Genomic DNA, 12,348 nt, shown 5'->3' with positions numbered 1-12,348 from the left:
ATTCATCGATAGAGGGATATCTATTTTACACAGGATTTGATCAGCAAATCTGGTGCTTCATAAGTAGAGATGACATCTATGATGTATTGAAAGTTTCTCATGATGGCCCCTATGGGGGAAATTTTGCAGAAAAGCAGACAGGCCATAAGGTGTTACAAATCGGATAATATTGGCCTTCTATTTTTCGTGATGCAAGGAAATATGTTAGAGGGTGAGATATTTACCAGCGGATGGGTCAGCTTGGTCAGGTAGATGAAATATTGTTACAGCCCCAACTAGCTCTTGAGCCCTTTGAAAAATGGGATATCAATTGTGTTGGCCCACTTAGTCCACCTTCACAACAGAAAGTTCACATTTTGGTTTGCACGGATTGTGTGACAAAGTGGGTAGAGGCCAAGGCTGTTGTGAAAGCAATAGAACAGGTTGTCTCTGACTTTTTATTTGAAGAAATTCTTGAATGGTAAAAAGCTCTTAAAGAGATAGTTTTGGATGGAGGGGCACCATTTACATCACATCTGATAGCAGGACTTATGAAAAACTATGGAATCAAGCATAGGGTAACATCTCCATATCACCCTCAGGCGAATGGTCAAGTCGAAAGCACAAACAAGGTACCAGAAAATATTCTTACAAAGACTATAGTGAACCATTGCCAGAATTGGGTGGAAAAGCTTCTTGAGGCATTGTGGGCTTATAGAACAACATGGCGAAACACAACACGATTTTCACCATATGAGATTGTCTACGGGAAATCTCCTTTGTTTCCAGTGGAATTCGAAATTAAGGCACTCAAGACTGCCCTTGAAGTAGGTTTAGATCTTTCAGAAGCCCAGAAATACCGAATGGAATAGTTGAATGAAATTTGTTTGGTAGTTTTCCAGAATACTACTGCAATCCAAAATCAATGAACTAAATGGCACGACAAATTCATTAAGAAAAAGTTGTTTCAAAGAGGAGATTTGGCATTACTCTATCATTCTCGATTCAAGGATTTTGAGGGAAACTCTGCTCCAGGTGGATGGGACCATCTGAAGTTGACATGGTGTTCGATAATGGGATAGCTAGAATTATAAAAATTGATGAGGCACATACTCCTTTGATCGTGAATGGACATAGCCTCAAATTATATGTTGGCTTAAGGGGGTCTAACCTAGGTTCAGAGTTATTCACACCAACCAACAAAACCCTAACTACTGACCCTTTCAATAACAACCTGCGTAGCGCAGGCTGTAGTCTCACCCAAAGCAATATTACAGAATGCTAGAACCAGGTTTCTACATCCAGGGGCCTATGTGATGGTCTTCCTAAGGATATTATAGCTTAGATCTTCCTTCGCTCAGATCTATTCCTTCCAATTGTCAACTACTGCAACTCTATTGAAATGACCTTCAGACCTTCGTGAATGTACCTAATTTTACTTAACATGCATAAAATATACAGATTCACTACTTTAGCACAATAAACTGTATATTCTGAAGCCCTTATGACCTAGATCTGTTGTCGCGTAGATCTACCATTTCTAAAGAGTTAGCAAAATAATATCTATATAGAAACTTCTCGATCTCCATGAAGGAGGTTAATTATACCTATTATGGCTAAAAATTACATATCCATCCGTTTCGCGCAGAAATTAATCATTAATTCACATCAAACAGATCACAAAGCGAAGATACATAAACTTAAACATAAGTAAATAAACAAGGAACTTGTGCACAAATTCAGCTCAAAATAGTCTTTGTTAAGATGTAAACATCGAGATATAGACTTCTTATCCCTGCGCACCCAGTTGCAGGGGCCCGCTCACTCAGTTACGGACTTACCAAGGTCTCCGCGCACTCAGCTGCAGGAACCTTCCCCTTTCGCCTAAGTACAGGAAATAGACTTTTCCTAACTTAGCACCTTGCCCTTACAATTATTCTTCACCAAAATTTATCCCTTTAGACTCATTATATATAGCCTTTTCGTTATAATACCATGTCCTCTGGACCATGGGTGAGTCTCAAAACCATCCTATCACCTAGCCATACAAGGGACTCATGCGCCTTTGACTCTTACTTAGCTTCACACTCAGCTTCCATATTTTGCGGAGATTTTACATTATTTCACAAAAGCTATTGCAAAAATTAACTTTACTGACAAAATTTGACCTTATAGATCCCATCCCAACAGGCCCCCAACACAAATATGGTGACTCGCCCTCGAGTCGCTCAGTTGGCTTCTCCACTTTGTTGCAGAGTTCATTGAACTCCATCTTCAAGACTTCAAGGTCCGTTGTGCTTTGTACAACAACCTTCTGCACTTCTTCGACTAGCTTCTTTATAGTTGGCCCCTCCATCGTGAGGCGCATGGTCCTCTGCGTCTGCTGGAAAGTCTTCAGCTTCTCTTGGATAGCCAAAGTAATTTGGCTCGCTTCCTCTATTGATGGTTGAATATGAGCCTTCAAAACTTGTTATTTTCACTGCATCTCCTCAACCTTTCCCTGCAGCACCTTCAATTCTAAGCGTGCGAAGCACTGGATTGGCCTCAAAGTACGCATAGTCACCCTAATCTCATCGACTTTCTATTGTGCCTCTCTGATCTATGTACCCAATCTCTGTAGTTTTGATTCCTCATGAAAAATGGTGCATAACTCCATTTCATTTTCAAAGAAACAATTGCATCCCATTACTGCATTATCCAAGGTAGACATGTGTTCTCCGATGGCTATGCCACGCTGCTCCCTAACCTCTGGTGGAGTAATCAGCTGCACTTTCAATTGTAGTTCCGAGATATTCATCTGGAAATCAAAAGTAACTTGGACTACCTCCTCCTTAGATTGTTGCACTACAACGGCCAATTTCTGAACCTTTTCTGAAGTTGATGCATCCTCTGGAATGTGTAGCTCCGATACTAAATTACATGCTTGTGTCATTTCTGCTTCTAGGCTCTGGCTTCGCATTGCTAGCTCTTCCTTTTCTTTAAGAGCCTGAAATTTTTCAGTGAATATCTACTCATTGTTAATTTTGACTTTGCTAATTACCGAAAGTGCACACTGCTCTCTAATCTGAAGCTCATCTGAGACCCCCTGATGCAGCGCATGGAGGATTTGAAAGGGTAGTGCGACTAAATTCATACCCAGGCCCTTGATCTTTCCAAGCTGAGAGTTATCTGCCTTTGACTTTGAGTGTAATTTTCCTTCTCACAAGGGAATGAATCTGAGGTCGAGGGTTCATTCTATTTCCATTATGCTCTCACTTGCGTGCTGCAGGCTCGCTTGGACCCCACTCGCTTATTCCACGCTCACCTAAATTCTGCCTTCTTGAATCTGCAACTCGTGTAGATCCTTTTGAACACTCCCCAATATCTGCATGTACCACTGATCAAATTGAGTCCACAACTATGTTGTTGTGTTGCAGACCTTATCCCTAATCTCATCCAAGTCCCCCTCAATGTGGACCATTGGGTCCGTGTGTGCCTGCTTGTCTGATTTTTACTTCTTTCGGGGTCAAGGAGTCATTTCCTTGGTCCTCTTTTGCAATTTGAAGGGAGTGCTCTACTCGTCACCCCTGCCTCCTTCCTGCTCGGATTATTCCTACTCTTTAGTATGATGGGAAGTCGATGCTTCGACTTCTACTATGGCCTCTTTTGTAACGCGCTCTTTATCGCTAGTTTCCTTAGCAACAGTTGCTTTAGCAGTAGCTTCTTTCTTCTTCTGATCAACTAACTATAGCACTGATGGTTGTGTTGATTCTTTCTGTTTCTGTGCAGCTATCGTCTGCGCAGAAGAGATTTCTACGCCTTTGTTGGTACCTGTGCCAAGATCTATGTGTTGTAGCCACTCTACTGGCCATGACCCAACAATCTCATGTACATCAGCCTTCGTTACTAGGTATGGAAACTTGTGCCATACCTTCTTAGGATCTCGCTTTGCGCAGATGGATACATTATGAAAATTGGACTTAAATTCCACGAAGGTCCGCAAATGCTCAAACAAGGTTGGAGATAACCTTGGCCTCCAACTTATCACTACATGGAGGTTCATCACGACTAGTATCCAAAATACTTTTGACTCTGTAATCCTCTATAGATCCTTTGTCGCCCACAATGAGGCAAACTACGCTGCCTACAGTGAATTTTGATCCTATGGAGGGAACTGACTATCATCCGGAAGTCGCCATGCAATGAGTACAATTAATAGCAGGGGCCAGACATAGTGAAATTCCTTTCTTTCCTCCTGCACTTCGTGAAAATTTATTAAAAATTCCTTCTAGAGGTATTGCGTGATGAGCCTAGGTATTGCAGCAAGAATGCTACAACCCCAGGGCTACCAGCTTTACTTATCAACCTGAGGTTCGTACAAACTTGGAGGTGACTGTGCTATATACACAAGTAGAAGTGAAGGTACTGCCTGTTGTCACTGCTCATCTGGCAAGAGACACCAGGGGTTCCAAGCCAGACTTCTATAAGGTCAGAAGAAGTTTGATTTTGATGGAATGAGAGCAGACCTATACTAGGGGAGAGCTATTCTACTGCAGAAATGAAAAAAGAAATCATGTAATGCTAAACTCACACCAGACCTAGCTAACCAATTAAACAACTATGCTAAGCAGAATTACTAGGTCAATCACTAATCTAATGATAATTATCTAAGTTGCAGAAATAAGAGGATCAAAACTAAACTAAGGGGTAAACAATGGAAACTAAGCTGAGTTTGTGTTTAAGCGGAAGAAGTAGTCGGAGGTCAAATTAGTGAAAAGAGGATGTGAGGGAGCAACAATGCCTAAGAACCGTTGGATCAGGTGGGTGAAAGGCAAACTAATGGCTAAGATTAGATCGTTGGAGGGTACGTAGGTAGATGGGTGAACAGGGTGAACTAACATGATGAACGACTAAGATTATATCTCGCAGGTGGTGTCAGGAGATGGACAGACAGGATTAATCGGCATATGGATGGGGGATATTAGATCGCGGGAAAAAGAAACATGGGAAATGGTATCGGGTGATGCGATGGCCGTCATATTAGGAGAAAGATTGACAATAGAGATTGGAGTGCTTAAAGGAATGTGCAGAAATAAGGGAGCAGGTTTAGATGGCAGTAAGAAGTATTTCGCATGCCCTCAAAGCTGGAAGCAGTTTTCTTAAATTTCACGTGATTAGCCTTCCTAGTCGACATGTAGCACGGGGAAACCACCCATTTTGCGTACCCTCGGGCAGATAACAATCAGATAGAAATCCACGCGATATCGTGTGATGGCTGTCTGATCTGGTGAGGCAGATCAATGGTGAAGTTTTGACCAAGATGGTTGGTGAGCAGGTACACGATAGCTGTCAGATCTGACAAGGAAGATCGATGGTTGGGATTTAAAGTGCACAAAGTCAAACACTAAAAGTGAATTTGGGCGGTGATTGGTCAGTTTTGCTGTGTGAGGCGATCTATGGTTAAAAACCGTTTGGACGTGGATTAACAACTTCCGCTCAGCTTTTCATGCTGAAGGAGAATGAAAGGGATGTGAGGGAGATCAAATGATGGGAAGAGAGCGAAGGAGCAGATGACCATTAAAGGAACAGAGTGATATGAAATGAGCTCAGTGATTGTGTTAAACAACAAACTCCCTATGAAAACCAAAAACATGTGTTTTTGGGGTTGCTGCAGGGTTTCTTCCTCACGTCATGGTCCCAGAGGGAGGAGGTGAGGCTGAGACACCTATGGCCAACCTTGTGGATCTTTCCTTTGCTACCATGCTACTTGAACGAAAGCATAAATGAAGTAAACTGAAACACAACTAATATGTTCTACCCTGTTGTAATGGAAATGCAACTACTTAAACAAATAAATAGAAAAGCAGGAAAGTACTTAAGTAAATGAACAGAACTAGAAATCTATGCTATCATGCTGTAATGGGAATGAACTTACTGAAGCAAGTGAACAATCAAACCATGCATCTATGCTACTATTGTAATGGAAATGAACTACTTCAATAGATGAACAAAAATCTATGCTACTTAACAATACAATAAAGAGGAACTTTGGCTGCTAGGGTCAGGCCCTAACCCAAGATATTTAGCCCTCTGAGCTAACTCAGTGCTGGCTCAGAACAAAACTCATCTTCATTATAAAAACACTGTATTACATCAAGAACTGTTACAGGTCTATTTCTATAGTCAAAAGTTTGAATTCTTGCTAACTCTTGGTAACTGACTATTGGTGACTAACTGTGACTAAAATAATTGAGGTCCTACGCCTCTCTACTTATACATCTGAAGTCTCCAATGACTTCCTTAAAAATTAGGGAGGTACAGCTCCCAATTCAATGATAAACTTGTGCTTTCCCTTTCACTAGCTCGGTTGCCTTCTAGTAGGGAGGCTTGGCTCCCAACTCAAGATAAATTCGTACTTTCACTTGCTTGGCTACCTTCTAGTACACCTGATTTGGCTGTTTTCACCTTCACTTGCTTGGCTACCTTCTAGTACTCCTAATTTGGTTGTTTGTACTTTCAGCTGATGGAGGGGCGGTAAATGAGTAGGATTTACCTCCTGTAATTCCTCTCCCTTGTCCCATTCGAGCTTTTACTAAGGTATTTTACCATAGTTTCTTGCTTTTATCTTTTTATCCCTACATTTTCCTTGCTTTTTTCCTTTATTCCTGCATTACATGCACATTAGACCACAAAGCAAAATATCCAACTCTACTCATCTCATAAAAAAAATATAATCAAAAGTATGCAATAAGTTGTGAGAATAGTTGGTTTGACTAAGCTAGGAGGTGAATTAAGGCCAGTTAAGGCCCATATAATTACTCAATGATGAGGCTCATCATCAACCCCCTATTGGAAGTGTTGCTCATCCTCTAAGAAACTTAGTGGCTCTAATAGCCTCTTTGACATCCTATGCTTCTGTTATGGTCTCTTCTTCTTGTTCATAGAAGTCTGCTTTCCTTTCTACTTCTTCCCACTAATATTCTCTGATCTTCAAGCTATGTGGCAATGTTTTCCATCTCCTTATGTAGGCAAGTATATTATCATTTCTTAGTAGCCTAAACATGTCCTCAAAATGTGAAATTGCTTTCTCTTGGGCAGCAAGATACCTAAGTGCCAGCTGAGGATCATTTTCAATTAGATGGTGTGGATTAGGGCCATGGGATTTGATTGTTCAGCTGCTTCTCTGTCCCTGAAGCCACTTAGCTCTTTTGTTTCTTGCTGCTCTTTCATTTTTTCCTATGTTTTCTTCCTCTTCTATTTCAGCATCATGTTCCTTTGTATTAGTGTCTTCTTCATCATGTCCCTCTGTATTAGTTTCTTCCTTATACACCTCATCCCTATCTAGCTCTGTATCTTCTTCCTCTTGTTTTTCCTCCTCTTCACTGACAGAAGGACTAACACCATAGATGAAGGTTCTGATGTCATCCTCTGCTGCTAAGGCATTGAAGATTGTCCATGTTATAGGGATCCTGGGGTTTAGGAGGGAATCCTAAATGAGGATTCTTATCAATCCATGGTGAACCAATGGTTGGGAATTTCCTTTCTTTACTTTTCTATTGGAGTCCACGAGTGATTGCATCGGAAAATAGGATATGCTGAATCTTTGGTGAACTGGTGTTTCTACCCCAAATCGTAGTTCTTCAAGCATTCTAAAATGGTATCCATAAACAATATTGTAATTACCCTCATATGAGATATACTTGATGAACATCTTGCTTGTGAGGCTTGAAGAGGAAATGAGCAAATTCCTGAGAAAATAGAGTTTCCTGTTTATGTAATCCACTAGCATTTTTTTTAGAGGAAATTAGCCACCTTTTTACTTACAAACCAACTACCTCTTAACCTTTACAACTTTTGATCAAATGATGCATATGAGTGAGTGAGAAGGATACTTACATGTGGCCTTAATGCCACACTATAGTTGTCAAATATCAGAGGTGCTGCTGATGGGCATTCTTCTTCCTCCTCTGTTGTCTGCTGATGGTTTCTTGACTGCAGATCTGATGTTGTTGAATGGAAAAAGGGAGTAGGAGTGTGTGTGAAGGTAGAGATGATGGTAATGGATGAGGTGAGGGGTCCCTGTAGAAAACACAATTTTCACCTGAATTGGAGAAATGAAGTGAAAAACAATGGAATTTATGGAGGGATGCATGGTAAGGAGTGGAGGAGATGAACATATGTGAGGCAGGGCCCCCTTTGGATCTTCTCTTTGCTCCCTGATTTTCTTTCTCATCATACTTAAAATAACAATTATGTTTTTTTTCCCTTTTTTCTCTTATATATATATAAACACCTAGGTTGCCTCAGAGAGGTTTTCACCCTAGATATTTTCCCTAGGCGCCTCAAGGAAGGTTTTCACCCAAGGATCTTCTTTTTATTTCCATTTTTCTCATCCTTGGGCCGCCTCATGGAGGTTTTCAACCCAAAGATGGGACTCAGGCGCCTCATGGAGGTTTTCACCTGAATCCTTATTCTATTTTTTTCTTTTTCAGTGACCTGATGAGGGAGGAGCTGAAACTTGCTCCACCATCATCACTGTCTTATTGATACTGTCAATGAACTCTTGTTTAGATAAAGGCCTCTTGTACATTTTCAATCTATGTCCATTAACTAGTAATGGAATGGATTCTTCATCTATAGTTCTGATCTGCATTGAACTATTGTCATGGCATCTTTCACCACATAAGTTCCGAGTCATCTTGTCCTTATCTTTCCCTTGAAGTCTTTATACCTAGAGTCATATAAGAATGCCCAGTCTCCTTCTTGAAATTGCTTCGCCTTAATGTGCTTGTCATGCCATATTTTCCTCTGAAGCTAAACTATCTTTGTATGGAGGAGGGCCTGCATTCTGAATTCATCCAAGCCATTCAATTGGAACAATCTTTCTTTTTGTGCCTGACTGAGATCCAAATATAGTTGGGCTGCCATCCTCAATGTATTATATTCAAATTTGATGGAAAGAAAAGCCTTTTTCCCATAGACCAGCTCATAGGTTGTAAATCCAATGGTGGTCTTCCATGTCGTATTATAGGCCCAGGTGGCCTCAACTAGTCTTTCTACCCTATCCTTTTTGCTACTATTCATTACCTTGGTTAGGATGTTCTCCAGTGCTCTATTGGTCACCTCCACTTTCCCATTAGCTTGTGGATGATAAGGATTGGAGGTCCTATGCTTGATTCTGTGAAGGTTAAGTAGTTCTTCAATCATGTTGGAGGTAAACTGGCTACCTTGGTCTGTGACTAGCTCTCTATGGTACCCAAATTTGTAGAATATATTCTCCCTTAGGAACTCAACCACCTTTTCTTCTGTTGTTGCCTTAATTGCCTTGGTTTCAGCCCACTTAGTCAAGTAATCAGTGCACACAATAATGTGTTATTTTTTCTTTGAAGGAGGATTGATAGGCCCAATGAAGTCCATGCCCCATTTGTCAAATGGCTCGAAAGTCACTTGAGGTTGTAGAGCTATTTCATCTCTTGAGTAGGCTTTCCCATCCTCTGGCATTGATCACACTGGCTAATGTACTTCCTCACATCCTGATGAAGAGTAGGCCAATAATAGCCTACTTGAAACACTTTGAATGATGTCCTCTTTGCTGCAAAGTGACCTCCACAAGGCCCATCATGACAGGTCAGAAGGATGTCAAAGACTTCCTCTTACCTTACACATCTTCTCAAGATTTGATATGGGCCAAGTTTGAACATATTTCCCCTAATCCAGGTGAAGGGGGCACTTTCCCTGATTATCTTGCTCTTTTCTCTGGAGGGTAGGTTTGGTGGGAACTGTGCTGATACCAAATAGTTTGCTATATCAACAAACCATGGGGAGAGCACTGAAATAGCAAACAAATGCTTGTCTGGTAACTGATCATCCACCATTCCTTCTTCACCTGCAGGCAGATTCATCCTAGATAGAAAGTTAGCAACAACATTCTCCTTACCAGGCTTATCAACAATAGTTAGATCAAACTGTTGCAATAAAAGTAACCATCTTATGATTCTAGCATTTACATCTAGTTTTTTCATTAAATATTTAATTGCAGCATGATCAGTATGCACAAATGTCTGATAGCCTGTAATGTAATGCCTAAACTTGTTCAATGAATGCACAACAGCCAGGAGTTCTTTTTCGGTCACAGTATAATTTAACTCAGCCTTTGATAGGTTTTTACTGGTAAAATAGATGGCATAAGGCAATTTATCCTCTACCTGACCTAAGGTTGCTCCTATGGCTTTATGTGAGGCATCAACATGGATATGAAAAGGGAGGGCCTAGTTTGGGCCTCTAAGGATTGGTGCAGTGGTTAATTTACCCTTTAGAATGTCTAAGGCCTATTGCCATCTCTTTGACCATATACATTTAGAATCTTTGGCCAACAACCCAAACAAAGGAGAGGCCAACTTGCTGAAGTCCTTTATGAACCTTCTGTAGTATCCATCTAACCCTAAGAAACTCCTGACATCTCTTTGCTTGTGTGGAGGTGGGACCCTTTGAATGATGCCTATCTTGTTTGGGTCCACCTGCAGTCCTTGCTGAGATATGGAATGACCTAGCACAATCCCTTCAATCATTAAGAATTCACATTTTTCTGGACTGAGAGACATGTTCATTTCAATGCATTTGCATAATACTTTTCCTAGGTTAGTCAGGGCTTATTGGAAATCACTGTTGGGTTGTGTTATATTCTTTCCACGACTAGCCCATGTAGTTAACTAGGGGGTTAGAGGGGGGCGGAGGCCCCATTTCATTGCGTCGATTGCATAGTGGGGGGGGGGGTCATAGGGGGTTTGAGGGGTGCAAGTAACCCCACCCTATGGGGTCACCTTGGAAAATTTTGGTTTTGGAACCTATGTTAGGTTGGGCGGACCCACCTATGCTTTTGTGCATGATTTTCGCACATGTTTTTGGACGCAATGGTTTTCGGTCCATGGTTTTGGACGCGATGGTTTTTGGTCCATGGTATTGGATGCTTTGGCATGTATAAATATGTATTGTAACATTGAAAGGAATATAATGAATCAAGCCGGTAGTCTCGGTTTTGGGATCCAAGGGAAAACCTCTGTGTATATGTGTTTTATGCGTTATTTTCTCGCATGGTTTATTTTCTGTGTTTTAGAATTCGTATGCAGGTAATTTCTGTATGGGGTTAAAACCTACATTTGGTATCAAAGTTGTTTTGGCTTCAAGGGGACGCCTTTATTGCTGAGGGGTTTCGCTGGGGCCTATGGTAGACCCTGTTCAGTGGGAGATCTATGAGATCGTTTTGGTGGTGAAAGAAGATGGTGAGAAGTGGAAAGATAGAGATCGAGAAATTTAATGGTCGGAGTTTTGAGTTGTGGAAACTCAAGATGGAGGATCTGTTGGTGGATAAAGATCAGTGGATCGTGGTAGATCCGGGTACTAAACCAACAGGAGTGTCTGATGAAGAATGGAAGAAGTTGGATCGGAAGGCAAAGAACATAATACGGTTGTGTGTCTTAGATTTAGTATTGCTAAATGTATCAGGGAATCTATGACAAAGGCTTTGTGGGAAAAGTTAGGGACTTTGTACCAATCTAAGCCTCTGGTGAATAAACTGTTCCTGCGGAAAAATATGTATAACCTGAGATGGAGACTTGGTGACAGAGCATCTGAATGCATTTAATACTATGGTAAGTCAGTTAACATCTGTTGATATTAAAATTTCAGATGCAGATAAGTGCATCAGTTTGTTGTGTTCTCTACCAGATTCGTGGGATAGTCTGGTTATTGCAATAGGTATCAATGCAACTGTCTTGCAGTTTGATGAAATAGTCTCATCCTTGCTTACGAAGGAGATGAGACAAAAAAATATGGAGAGACAGAATGGTGATGCCTTGTTTGTATGAGGATGGTCCTAGAACAGAAACAAAAATAAGTCATTGAGTGGGAGATATAAATCTCCAGGAAAACCTATAAAGGTGGTGTGCTGGAAATGCAGAAAGGAAGGGCACTACAAAAGGGACTGTAAATCTAAAGCTCCTGATAAAGGAAAGGGATCTGATGATGCTCCTTCTGCAGAGGCGAAAACCACCTCAGATGAAGGTGGGGATGTGTACTTGGCTTCTTCAAGTACACATGTAGATCATGAGGCATGGTTGATTGAATCAGGTGCATCCTTTCACTTCACTCCTCATAGAGAGTGGTTTTACGAGTATGAGAAATATGATGGTGGTGATGTCTTCTTAGGGGATGATAGAAAGGCTAGAATTTTTGGTCATAGAAAAGTAAAGTTGAAGTTGCAAGGTGGAAGGGTTAGGACACTTCCGGGTGTTCTGCATATTCCTGCATTGGCCAGAAATCTGATTTCTGTAAGCAAGTTAGATGATGTAGGTGTAAAAACAGTGTTCGAGAAGGATACCTGCAAGATGGTAA

At 41.0% G+C, this 12,348-nt stretch overlaps 1 protein-coding gene across 1 annotated transcript; it reads left to right on the top strand.

Annotated features, from left to right (window-relative positions):
* The first annotated feature begins 230 nt into the window (after positions 1-230).
* LOC149239701 (uncharacterized) lies at positions 231-851 on the top strand. Its single transcript, XM_089369942.1, has 2 exons — positions 231-460; positions 557-851. Exons 1-2 carry the CDS (start codon positions 231-233, stop codon positions 849-851), a joined length of 525 nt encoding a protein of 174 aa, XP_089226068.1.
* Positions 852-12,348: the final 11,497 nt, after the last annotated feature.

Source organism: Pinus tabuliformis, chromosome 8 (genome assembly GCF_031772625.1).
Source record: "Pinus tabuliformis cultivar Carrire ecotype Pingquan chromosome 8, CPIR1, whole genome shotgun sequence".
Taxonomy (NCBI): Eukaryota; Viridiplantae; Streptophyta; class Pinopsida; order Pinales; family Pinaceae; genus Pinus; species Pinus tabuliformis.
The sequence above is the reverse complement of the archived record's forward strand: the minus strand, read 5'-3'. Positions and strand labels throughout refer to the sequence as shown.

What these genes read in the sequence shown, in the direction of transcription:
- LOC149239701 (XM_089369942.1), top strand. Translation starts at nt 231, where the DNA reads ATGGGTCAGCTTGGTCAGGTAGATGAAATATTGTTACAGCCCCAACTA. An exon ending in TTTGAAGAAATTCTTGAATG is followed by an intron (nt 461 to 556) that starts GTAAAAAGCTCT and finishes AATCAAGCATAG; the next exon opens with GGTAACATCTCCATATCACC.